This window comes from Capricornis sumatraensis, chromosome 23 (assembly GCF_032405125.1).
Source record: "Capricornis sumatraensis isolate serow.1 chromosome 23, serow.2, whole genome shotgun sequence".
NCBI lineage: Eukaryota > Metazoa > Chordata > Mammalia > Artiodactyla > Bovidae > Capricornis > Capricornis sumatraensis.
In genome coordinates this window covers 41,618,024-41,631,127 of record NC_091091.1, presented here as the reverse complement: position 1 = coordinate 41,631,127, position 13,104 = coordinate 41,618,024, and the positions used below count along the sequence as shown (strand labels likewise).

The window sequence follows — 13,104 nt, the reverse complement described above, 5'->3', positions numbered from 1 at the left end:
TCAAGAATCTGCCTGGAGTGTAGGGGATGCTGGAGACTCAGGTTCAATCCCTGGGTTGGGAAGATTCCCCTGGAGGAGGAAATGGTAACCCACTTACAGTGTTCTTGCTGGGAAGTCCCATGGACAGAGGAACCTTGTGGGCTACAGTCTGTGGGGTCCCGAAGAGTTAGCACTCTCTCATGGTGGGGAGGCAGAGACTCTTGAAAGTTTGTTTGTTTTCGTGAAGCCTTCACCTCCATGCAAATAGGCGGCTCAGAGCTGGGGAGAAAGGTTAACCACGGTGGCGCCTATCTTAATTTGGAATTTCCTGAATGAATGTGGTTTCAGTCCTCCAGCCCAGGATCCCCCTAGAGAGACTTTTCTCCGCAAATCACTGGAGAAAAGTGATCCCTGTGGCTTGTCTGGCCTCCCTGGGTCCTGCGGGGGCCCAGCCAGCTGGGGATGGGCCCTGCCCACTGCAGAGGCTCCCTGCCCGCTCTGACTTTAGGGGCACCTCTCCCAGGGGTCCTTCTGATCCAGCTGCTCGCTGGAGACCCCGCGGGCTGGGAATCTGTGCCTTTGCCCAAACGCAATTGCTTCTCTGGCCGGGCCTGAACTTGCGGGGCCAGGGCTGCCAGATCAAACCCATGCAAATGAGGAGGCCCATCTGTTTCCCAGTATCCAGCTGCTGTCCCTTCATTTGCAAATGGCTGGGATGCTGCTGGGGGAGGGAACATTTCTGGGGACGCCTCTGCAGGCTCCAAACCGGTGTTGAAGCTGGGGTCCTGCTGAGAGAAGAAAGGACGAGCCCTTTAAGTAAACTTGCTGAACAATACCCCCCAAAGGTCCCGAGTTACAGATGCAGGAGGCAGTCTTGCCCTCTGGAAAGAACTCTTCACCTTCTCTTCCCCCTTGCCTCCCCCCACCCCACCCTCATTTGTCACTGGGGTCACTTTCAAAGTATTCATGTATTCAGAATGTACTCACTGAGGGAGGGGCTGGGGAAAATGTCACATTTGGACAGTGATCTGACCATTAAGGGACTTCCTGGTGGCTCAGATGGTAAAGAATCTGCCCGCAATGCAGGAGACTGGAGTTCAATCCCTAGGTCAGGAAGATTCCCCTGGAGAAGAATGGCAACCCACTCCAGTATTCTTGCCTGGGAAATTCCATGGACAGAAGAGCCTGGCGGGCTACAGTCCATGCGGTCGTAAAGAGTCGGACGTGACTGAAGTGACTAACACTTACACTTTAAGGCACTTAGAGGGCAAATGTATCCACTTGAATTGGCACTGGTTATCTACTTTGTGTTAGTAACGGGCCCTGTGAGCCACAGGTAATGCTAAGGTGGAAAGCTGACCGACCGCCCCTGAAAACTTGTTTCTGGAATGTAGTCAGATTGCTGGCTTTGGAGCTTGCTCTCTGGAATGCTGGCCAATTACCCTACTTGCTGGAACCCAGGGCCTCAGGCATTCAGCATTTTTTTTTGTGGCCCGCCATGGGGTTGCCATTAGTCATCCTTGAGTCGAGCTGGGATCCTCTTTCTTAGGGAGTTCTGTGGGGGTTACTGTACCCCCCGCCCCATACAAGTATCTCAGATTTGTTGGATGAACGAATAGTAAATGGTATTTTCATAAGCCACAGGCCTCTTCCTTTACAAAAGGAATCAGATGGGTGTTGTACGTGGCTGTTGATAATGGTGACTCTTACAAGATCCTTGAATGTTTAGGAACATTCCAGAAATCCCTGCTTCAGTAACTTATATACATATGATGTGGTAGATTTGTTCTTTTGAAAGAAAACTCTGTTTTAAAGTCAGACGAATGCAAATTGAGGTTCCCTCGTGATTTTTGTTGCTGTTCAGTCGCTCAGTTGTGTCCGACTCTTTGCGACACCATGGACTGCAGCATGCCAGGCCTCCCTGTCCTTCACCATCTTCCGGAGCTTGTTCAAACTCATGTCCATTGAGTCAGTGATGCCGTCCAACCATTTCATCTTCTGTTGTCCCCTTCTCCTCCTGCCTTCAATCCCACATGATTGGAAAAATGTTAATAAAATCTGCTGATCAGTCATATCAAGCTATAGACCACAAACAGAAGCCTGGCCAGTGCTTGAGGGTGGGCAGGGAACCTCTGCTGGGGTGGGGGACATCTCTCAGATGTACCTCCACTTGCCAGAAGCCTTCCCAGGCAGCCTCTGGTTTTGTCCCCATGGTGACTTTGACCCAGCCCAGAGGTAGCCAGTTCTGCTAAGCAGGACTCTGAGGCTGAGTGATGTGAAGGGGCTGCCCAAGTGGACTGGGCTCATCACTGCTACAGCGGGTCTCCAGCTTGTCCTGGGATCCTGGAACTGGGCTTCTCATGAGATGGCCCTTGGACCAGGAGCATCAGCATCACCTGGGAACTTGGAAGAAATCCAGAATCTCAGACCCTACCTCAGGTCTCCTGGCCTAGGAACTTTGGAAGTGGGACCCTGGAAGCTATGTCTGGATGGTGTTTATGCAAAGTCTTTATGCAGAGTGCCCACCCCAAACTCTCACTTGGAATGGGTGGGTGGGTGGAGACAGACTGTATTCTGTAGGAATATACTGGATGGAGAAACAAAGACCTGATGAATTGGAGACGGGAGCCATGTAGTCCGTCTTAATGGGAATCAGAAGAATTTTCACAGATGAGATATTTGAGCTGGGCTTTGACGCCTGAATAGGAGTTTGCCATGCACGGTATTGGGACTGGGGTTGTAGCTAGAAGGAACAGTGCCCATATGAGCAGACAAGCCTAAGCTATGAGGGGGCGGGTGGAGAGGCATCTAGGGCCAGGAGCAACCAAGGCCTTAGCCTGGGTGATGTTCTTTGGGTTTTATCTTGTCAAAATGTGGAATGGTCTGTGCCCACTGCCCTTTTTTTTTTTTTTTTTTCTAAGTAGAGGTAAGATTTGCTTTTCAAAAGATTAGTGGCTCATGATGAACATGGGGCCACCCACAGATGATGAGAACTGCAGAGATCTTTCAGAGATAGGGCAGAGGTCTGCAGCAGTGGGCCCGTGGGAGTGGCATCCGCCCTTGCTTTCTTTCCAGAGCTGTGAGTCGGGGCACAGCTCTGCAGAGGCAGAGTGAATAGGGGGAGGAGCTTTGGGGATGAGGGGTGAGAAGGGAGCATAGGGGCTTTAGGGCAGACGTGGGGCTTGAGTTGATGTCACATGGAGACTCTATTCAGCAAGAAGCCAGCGGAGGAGGACAAGGTGGAAGGTCACCTGCCTGTTTTGGAGAGGACCTTGGTTGGCATCCAGGTAATGTGTTCCCTCCGGCAGGTGGGAATACGAACCTGCAAGCAGGGACTTGAGGGGCACTGGCGTGTGGTGGTAGGAAGAGCTGCAGAGACGGTGATCAGAAAATAGGCAAAAGGATTGGAGGAGCCAGGGATGGAGTTCAGAGCGCATCCACGGCTATGGGGGTAGAGATAGGGCTTCCAGAATGGCAGGGAGGCCTCAGTGCGTGTTCCTGTTCTTGAGAACATGTGTGTGCGCACACAGACACACACCCAGGCCAATGGAAAACAGGATGCAGCTATAGGTAAATGTGCTCTAAATCGTGTGTTAGGGGCTCCTTTCTGTCATCCCCACCCTTCCAAGTTGGGACGATATGCTTTAGGGGGTTCCCCCTTTCAGGGTTAGCCAACTGCAGCCAAAGAATAAGGGTTTCAACGGCAAGGTCTTCCCCACAGCTGGTACCTCTGAGTTCTCGCTAAGTGCTAGCCATTGTGTGCGGAGCTTTCCACGCACTGGCTCATGGTTCCTGGCCTGCAGGGGCAGAACCCTGAGTGATGAGGAAGCCGAGGGCCCTGTCCCGGGTCCCACGCTCTCTTAAGTGGCAGAGCTGAGAGTCAGGCCTGTTCTAAGTCTGGTCTTTTTAACATCCCAGCCCATTCTCGCCTTTTCTGAAGAGTCACCAGGGAGGGGACAGAAGTAAGACCTAATGCTTGGGCTCAGGGAACAGCTCCGGGAGCCGGAGGAGCATTGGATGCGGAAGGTGACCCCCCAACTTTGTACAGGGGAAAGGGCTGCCTGGGGCCAAGTGCTGTCACCAGGACTCGGGGAGGAACGTGTTTTTTGGGGGGTGCAGAGGGTTCTCTTTTTAGGACCGGAGATGATGTGTATTCATTTTACAGGTGAAGCGTCGGCAAGGCCACCCTTGACCTTAAGAGGGGGCCGACAAGGCTCAGGCCAAGCCCCCTCGTTCCTTTATCCCTATACCTCCTCATCAGTTCCCCTCCCGCTCCCCTCGTCCCCCTTCCTGCTTGTGGTGACACAAGTACAAAGCCTTCCACTGAGAAAAAGTGGGAATTTTCCAGTGGTCTCGGTCAGTCGGCAGGGCCAGCTTTTTGATGATGTGGTTTTCCTTGGAACAGCGCGCCTGAGGAAGCCCAGGTTTTGAGAAGGGCCAGCCTCCTGCGCTGTGTCTGGCAGGCGTGTCTCCAGGAGGCAGGAGGCCTGGGGCCTGGACGGCCAAGTGGCCGAGCACATAGGCTTCCCGTCCGTCCAGCCTGGGCCGGGGGAGCCCCTCCGACATGACATAGCGCCCGTTTCGGCTTCCTGGGCACTAGATCATCTAACGGCTTATCTCTCTGGGAAATGGTTTTTGAAGAGAGGGCTCAAGATTGAAGTTCTTGCTCAACCAAAGCTGCCAATATCTGGGGACCTTCTGCAGATGGTTCTGTTTTGATACTCACCTCTTGGTGGTCCAGTGGGGATCTCTGGAATGTTTTTTTGCTCTAATGTTTGATGCACATATTATGTCCAGGAGCAAAAATATCTTTTTGTGTTGCTCTTTCTCCCTATTGGAGAGCACTATAATGAATAGTGTAAAACATTGGATCAAGGGATGCTGACAAATTAGGGAGTGGATATTTGTACATTTTGGGTCCAAATATTAGGTGATAATGGTGACTCTTAAATGGTGCTTTTTTACGGCACTTGGACTATTTATGCATTTATTTTCTCATAGGCAGCAACAAATATCCTTTCTTTTCAGACTCAGAGAGCTGTTTGCCCTATTTCTCAAAGAGAGACCTAAATTATAGGAGGGGTGTGCCTAACTATATAATTTTTAATGGTTACCATATTGGAAGCACTAGCCATCATCCCGCCTGATCAGGGGGAATGCGAGCCAGGCTAGAGTTTCTGGAGCAGTCAAGCTTCTGTGGCAGAGGCAGCTATTTATTAGTGGTCGTCCTGGCCCCCATGATACCCACAGGGAGAGTGTTAAGTCCTGACACATGAGTCTAGAAGACACCCCGACCACGGGCTGGAAAGAGGAGACTGCAGCCTGTTTACTTCTCCCATGTTCCAGGGCTTTGAATTCCTTGAGGCCCCCATTTTTATGTTGGCAGTATTTCTTGAGGTAGAGAACTTTCATCTTTATATTGTGCAGAGTATTTGTGTCTCCCTTCCCACCCCGAAGGAACAAGTAGTACCCAGGCCTTATAAGGCCTCCGTTTGATGTCCGGATTTTGTCTTCTGCAAGCCCGTTCTTGTAAAGGCGAAGCTTCGAGGCTGTCTGAGCTGAAAACAGCCCGCTCTGCTTCTGCTCTCTGGCCGTCTGCAGGGCCCCTGTGCTGGGGAACACAAGGGTGGTCATTTCTGACTCCATGAGGGGGATCCCGGGACCTTTAGATCTTTCTGAAGCTAACTTTGGATGCCACCTAGATGGAAACTGTGCTTTAGAAAAGTGGAGGCTATGCGCTTCCAAAGTCCCTGTGCTCTAAGACACCATGGGTCACTGAAAAGTGATGCCAGGTGTCTGTCTGTCTGGACCCTGTCCAGCTGGTAAAAAGCACTTTGGCAGTGCCGTGTATGTGAGGCAGTTCTGTATTCCGCTCCTGTGGAGAGAACGCGGGGTATTGGCCGGTTCAAACTTCTTGGCAGGACTGGGGTGTGGCTGCTGTGACCATCGTGAAGACCAGAGGGCGAGTCTGGAACAGACACTTGCCTACTGTGTGCCCGTGGACTGCCACGTTCGGGGGCACGTGCAGCTCCATCCCGGGTATCTCTTCTGTCAAAACAGTGGCAGCCCCACCACACAGATGTTTGCTCTTCTTGTGCAGGGTGGCAGAAGGAACCAAGGCTGGGTTACTATTCTCGCCCCAAACGCGGGTGTTGTAGTTCCCAAGGGAGCCCCTGCTGTCCACACCCCCTTGTAGGACGTCCCTTCCTCTCTCTCCCTTCCCTCCTTGTCTCACAGAAGGATCTGTTTAGGATCTGTTTCTTTCTGTTTCTTTCTCCCTTTCGTCCGCTTTTTCTGGAGGAATGTGTTAAGGGTTTGGATGCCTCTGACTTTCTGAGATGGAGACCTCTTGGGGGACCCCTCTGCCCACCCCACATCCTTGAAGCTGGAGTTTCCCTTCTAAGCTGTGAGCATCCTGACCTTTGAAAAGACACTGGTCCCAAGGAAGCCCCAGAAAAGGGTGCATTTGTGAAGTGACGTGGTTTGCTGTCCCTGTGGCATATGCTGCTCTTTTCTTCCTTAACAGTTTAAACCTGTCATCCGTTCTGCACGAAGCGATTGGACAGGGCAAGACGCGGGTTTCCCATCTGTTCCCTGTTTGCATTTGGGCGCCATTTCAAAAACCACACGGGAAAAGTTTACAGGCAAACATTATAAAAAGTGGCAGTCTGAAGTGCCGCCGTGGCTGGTTTGGCAGCGACAAGTGATACCTGAAATAGCTCCCCGTTCCAAACGTGCTCGCTGCTTCAGTTGTCTCAAGACGGCCTCCTGATGACACCGGGGAAGAATTCAGCCGGGTGAAGAATTCAGCAGCGAAGTCCCAGAAACCACAGCCTGTTCTGCCTTTTGCAAGACTTCCCCGCCCCTCCCTGGACTCTGGTCACCTCCAGCAAGGACTCCTGTCCCTGTGAGGGTACAGGAGGTAGAGCTGGTGACGTCAGCATGACGTCAGACCTCTGCCCTGTTTGACGTCACACATCTTCTCTTTGCAGTCAGCCACCGCTCAGTTCTAAATTCCAGTAGCTCCCGTAGATCAGGGCTCTGGAGTTTCTTAGGGGCGGGAAGGAGATGGAGCTCCAGCAGGAATCACACGCTGACCATAAGCTGAGGCAGCTGTTATTCACCCTGTTCACTTTTTGCCAAGCTGTACGGGTGCCCGTCTCTCTCATTTTTTCATATCAGATTACTCCATTTATTGGAAAGCAGCTGCCTGATAAGATGCCGCTGGCGCTTCTCAAGTGTTTGAAACTCATGGGGAGAAAGTTCAGATGATGCAACCTAAGATACGCACAACTGAGTTGTCCCCGCTGGTCGTGCACTCAGCAGGTAGGAACAAGTGCCTCTTCATCCTCAGAAAGTAAGCTCGGCGCCTTGTCTGTCGGGCGCTTTCAGCTGCGGTGACGACGAACGTCCGGCACTGGTGCGAGTGTGCCAGCCTTGTCGCTTCGTTGTGGATTGTCGCTTATATTCCGAAAGGTGTGAAGAGACATTTTCTGTCTATGGAAGCTTCTGAAAGAGCGCTTGCTGTGTACCAAAGTGGCTTCTGGAAACTTCTCCCGTTGTGTTTTGGCGAGAACAGAGGAGGGACGTGTTGGACTGTGTGCTCCCTGTGATTTCTCCCCTCCTCTGTGAAAAAAGAGTAAAAAGTATGCTCCATCACCAGAAAAAAACAAATGGAGGAACTGGTAATATTGCCATAAAAGGTATCGTTTAAATCTCCCAGGGAATACTCTGCCCGTGTCAACTGTCCTATGGGATAGAGCAGGCGGTGCGGCTTGGTGATGTGGCATTGGAAGGCGGTCGCGTCCAAAGGTAGAGGGGTTGGTCAGGTCCCGCAGATGCAGCATTGCTGCCCTGGGGGGATCTGGTCCATTGTCCCCTCTGAGCGAGAGGAGGGCGGTCCCACTGTGGCGGTGTCCTTGGAGCACTCAGGAGCACCTGGTGGGGAGTCACCTGGAGATGGCAGCCCCAGAAGGGAAACCAAGCCCCGGGGGCCACGTGGGAGGGGCAGGGAGAGAACTGCCTCCACTGAGCCAGTCTGGGTCCCTGCTAATAAGTATCGGTGTTCTTGGAATCGTGGCCTGGGATGGCTTTGACGCGGGCAAACTAGGCCGCGGGAGCTATTGGGTGGCCTGGGAGGGGCTAGGTGTGTCATTCCACCTCTTCCCACTGTAGACCCCACTCGCCCGCCCTCCCTGACTCTTTAACCCCTTCTTCCCTCTTCCCCTCTTTCTAGTTATCCACCCACCCTCCCTAAAATGTGTCCTCCTAGATTACGTGGGAGTATCACAGGATTCTGCTGGCGTTCCCCAAAGATGCCCCAGACCCTCAGATGAGCCTGTTGTGAAATAATCAGCTGGGGGGGGAGGAGCACACACTCTCTGAATTTTCCATGGGAGTAGTTAATGGTTTTAGAGCTTGAAGGTGGATGGTCTTGTTTTATAAATGAACATCCTCACCCTATTGATGTATTTTGGGGAATTATTTTACTATCCTTGAAGCTGATCATCTCATTGGAAAGCTGGGTGATAGTTTTCACCTGGTTTTCTTGGAAATTAAAAACACTTTTAGTATCTCAAGTCACCTTATCAGTCAGTCCTTTTGAGCTGGGAGGCCATCATTAGTAACATTATTTTATATCTATGGGATATAGCTCAGTTGGTAAAGAATCCACCTGCAGTGCAGGAGCCCCTGGTTCAATTCCTAGATTGGGAAGATCTGCTGGAGAAGGGAAAGGCTACCCATTCCACTATTCTGGCCTGGAGAATTCCATGGACTACAGTCCATGGGGTTGCAAAGAGTTGGACACAACTGAGTGACTTTCACTTTCATAAATCCAGGTAGCCTCTTGATTATCCTCTGAAAAGAGTGGTGCTTGTGATCTTGGTAGTGTCTTCAGCCTTGAAGAGTGACGGTGATGGTGACTGGCCCCATAAGTTATAGTTGGAAGATCAGGTTCATATTGGATGGCTTGCTGGATTCTCAAAATAGTATTCTGTTTGGGGGCATTCACAAGCTTAAGCAGGAGCAGAGTGCACCTGGAACTCAGGGTGTCGTCTTTTTCTCATGCAGGTTGTTCAGTCTCTAAGTCATGTCCACTCTTTGCAACCCCATGGGCTGTAGCATACCAGGCTCCTCTGTCCTCCACCAGGACCCCTTCCACTAGCATCTCCTGTGTGTCCAGCCTGAATAGGATGTGGCCCTCCTCCTGCAGCAGCAGGTAGTGATGTCTTTTTGGTGGTATTGGGCCAGCATTTTAGATACCCTAGGTTTCAGCAAGACTTTGTGGTTTGCCTGTTTCAGATGAAGGAGAGGATTCTTAGTGAAAATGCTTTTCTTTGAGAAATCATAATTCTTCCTTTTGTCTGGGAGAGAGATTTTTCTGCATCATAACTGCAAATGTCTTACCTTTTTTTTTTGTCTTCTTTAAAACAAAACAAAAAACTGTCTTAGAGTCTTCCTGTGCCTCCATGAAGTAGTTACATGGCTTTCCCTTTTCCAAGGGCCAGGGGGACAGGACAGAGCAGAATGGGCCACATGGGTTCTGGACTCTCCCTTCAGGGAGGGAAGTGTTGCTGCTCTGTCCAGCTGTTTCCTTGTTCAGTCATCTCTTGATGACCAGTTCTGGCTCAGAGGAAAGCAAATTCCACACCACTCTTGGTGAATTGCTGATCATGCAATGTTGGTCCTAATAAATAGCGATTATTTTATAACTCAGGCTGAGGCAGTGTCAATTCATTCTAACATTGTGGGTGCTGTTTATGTAATCAGTTGTGGGAGACCCAGGACTCAAATGACATCTGATCCTGGCTTTGACCAGCTGTAAAAGGGGGTGGGCCACGTGCCCTTGAGAGGCTTGTCAATTGCAATGTTGTGTGGCCGTGACTTTAGGATGCAGGAAGTGAGAGAGAGTCTGAGATTTGGGGCCAAACTGACTTCTTTGTTCTCCTCCTCTTCCCCTCTACCCTGCATTTCTCTTCCCATACCTTTTCTGCTCAGGATCCAGAGTTCAGTACATTTTATTAGTCATTGAATTTAGCAGCATTATGACTTAAACAGCCTTGGGAGGCCCCATCTGGGGACCTTGCAACTAAGTTAATAGCAGTATCTTGTAAGCATCATTTTGCCCTTCCCTTCTCTCTAAGGAAGCCTTCTCTGATGATCCTACACAACAGAAGCTGGCGAATTTTCTGTAAAGGGCAAGACTGTTAATATTTTAGGCTCTGCAGGTCACCAGATCTGTCAACTGTCATATCACAGCAACCCCGGACATTATGTAAGCGATGAGCATGGCTGTGCACCTGCACGACTTTGTTTACAAAAACAGGCCATGGGCTGGGTTTGGCCCCAGAGGCTGTGTGGTTTGCCAACTCCTGTTCTGGAGTCCAGAGCCTGCCTCTCTGGATGTGCCCCTAACATGCTGTATTTCTTCCTCCTAACACTCGGGACCACTCCGCAGACTTTATAGTTTTGTAGATTTTATATTTGTTATCCGTCACCCCTCTGTAATTAATCACCCACAAGTGCAGGGAGTATTTTTGTTTCTGTTTGCTTCTTGAGCATCCAGGATAAAAGCATGTGGCCCATAGTAGGTGTTCAGTAAAATAATTGTCGACTGCAAAAAAACAAGCATTTGAAATGTAACCTTCTTGTCAGTTGGGGCTTTCTGCCCTGTTTTGGGGTGTAAGTTTTTCCAGGTTAAATGTGACTTCTGTTTTCTTTGTGATTACCCCTTTATGTTCCCATCCTGTTCAGTGTCTGGGCCCTTGCTGGTATGGTTGCCTTGGGAGGTGCCCCTCTGGGGAGCCTTGGCCCTCCACAGTGGGTGGTGGTCAGGGGTCGGGGAGCACGGATTTCTATAACCTGATGCATGTGGCCCTCGCTTGTTCTTGGACCCTGGCACTGAAACATGAAGTAACTGTATTTCAGTCTCATGTGGGACCCTTGTCCAGACCACACTTAAGGACAAAACAATTGCCTTGTGATGCTGACCAGATTCGGAGCCATCCCAGAGCTGAGACGCTTTGTGCTTTCTGGGCCTGGGACTCCGGGTACCATTCATAGTGCTCTCTGTGAAGGCTGAAAGCCAGTTCATGGACTCTCGTGGGTCCCAGCCAGCGGCTCTGGCTGTTCTCCTTAAAGACGCGCAGTTCCTGCTCACTCTGTTAGCAGAGGCCAGGTCCTCCCGGGCCTGTTTTGCCCTGCATGCTTGTGGACCGTGTGCACACTCAGTCATGTCCGACTCTCTGTGGCCCCATGGACTGTGGCCCAGCAGGCTCCTCTGTCCATGGGATTCTCCAGGCAAGAGTACTGGAGTGAGTTGCCATGCCCTCCTCCAGGGCATCTTCCCAACCCAGATGCACATCTCCTGTGTGTCTCCAGCACTGCAGGTGGATTCTTTACCTCTTGAGTCACTGGGACCGTTATCCGATTTGTAACAATCACCTTCCATGTGCCTGCCTGGGGCAGGGGAGGGGCTCGCAAAGAACCAGAGACATCAGCCCTCCCTCTAGCATCTTGGGCATCTCCTCGGGGGACGGGACAAGTCCATCTGGAATGTGGCCCATCCCCAGGAACTGGTGAAGGGGAGAGACCCACTTTGCTCTGGGCTGGGGTGGCTGGTGGCAGGCTCTCATCCAGGAGAGCGTGCGTGATCGCGAGGAGGGGCGTGAAGGATGGGCGGGGTTCAGTGGGGAGGCGAGGGAGGAAGGAAAAGCTCTTGAGGAGACAAGGCAGAAGAAGGCTGAGAAGCCTGGACACTGGGCTGTGTGGGGGTTGGGGAGCAAGGAGGCACCCAGCTCTCCAGATAGAGCACCAGGCCTGCAGGCCTCCGCATCTTCCTTTGGGTCCACTTAAGTGCGATTTAAGATCCATTTAAGTGGGCTTCCCTGGTGGCTCAAACGGTAAAGAGCCTGCCCACAATGCAGGAGACCTGGGTTCGATTCCTGGGTTGGGAAGATCCCTTGGAGAAGGAAATGGCAGCCTACTCCAGTATTCTTGCCTGGAGAATCCCATGGACAGAGGAGCCTGGCAGGCTACAGTCCATGGGGTCACAAAGAGTCGGACATGACCGAGAGACTACCACACACTCGTGCGATGGGGACCGCCTCTCAGCTCCCTGGAGCATGTTTTCTCTTTTCGGCTTTGACGTGAAGGCCTCCAGGCTTTTATCATTTTAAGGAAAACAGCACAGACGTCAGTCTCCCAGACCAGCAGTTTTCTGATCTGAGCCTGAGAAACTGAGGCATTTCTTTTTAAGAAGCTCAGATTTGTGATAACAGGGCAAGTCAGCACACACAAATAGGGAGAGGTGTGTGTTTGTGTGAGTGTGTGTACACAGCGCAGTCATGTGGAATGAAGCCATTTGTGAAAACACACATTTTTACAAATTAAAAATGCCACAATGCGAGACTTCTTTGGGTACTGGTGGTAAGCAGGCTTTGGATCAACAGTCGACTTTAAACTTGGACAGTGTCCTTGCCAGTCGGGTTTTGGGTTTGTGTTGAATGCTGTAAGGTTTGTTGGAGACTCAGTGGGGCAGCTTTCGCTGGGTGCTTCCTCTGGTTGGTTTCAGACACTCCTCTGCTCCTTGGTGAGGGCAGGTTCCTGGGGTACAAGAAGAGGCAGACAGACACCCCTGGGGCCATTTGCGAAAAAAAGAAAAAAAGAAAAAAAAACCGTGAACTGCCTCTCCTGGGAGTCAAGGGGCTTCCACTGACCTTTGTTGGACGTTCTCTCCTTTTCCTCTTTTCCCATCTGTCTCCATCTTCTCTCTCCCGCCTTTCTGCAGAGCCACCAACCAAATACCAAATCTCCCAACCAGAAGTTTACGTGGCTGCGCCCCGGGAGTCGCTAGAGTTGCGCTGCCTGTTGCGAGATGCCGCCATGATCAGTTGGACTAAGGATGGGGTACACTTGGGGCCCAACAATAGGACAGTGCTTATTGGGGAGTATTTGCAGATAAAAGGTGCCACGCCTAGAGACTCCGGCCTCTATGCTTGTACTGCTGCTAGGAACGTAGACAGTGAGACAGTCTACTTCATGGTCAATGTTACAGGTGAGTCAGCCTGCCAGTCCTCTGCTTTCTCTTCCCTGTAGTCGTTTTTCTGGGTAAAGTGTTATCAG

At 51.2% G+C, this 13,104-nt stretch overlaps 1 protein-coding gene across 3 annotated transcripts in view; it reads left to right on the top strand.

Moving 5' to 3' along the window:
• FGFR2 (fibroblast growth factor receptor 2) overlaps positions 1–13,104 on the top strand; it is a 105,202-nt gene that overhangs the window by 14,941 nt on the left and 77,157 nt on the right. For 2 of the 3 annotated variants that reach the window (XM_068961793.1, XM_068961792.1), the window contains exon 3: positions 12,770–13,036. The exons of the other annotated variant lie outside the window; for it this stretch is intronic. In XM_068961793.1, coding sequence (XP_068817894.1) covers positions 12,770–13,036 — 267 coding nt within the window. The remainder of the gene's footprint in view (positions 1–12,769; positions 13,037–13,104) is intronic. 3 annotated transcript variants of the gene reach the window in all.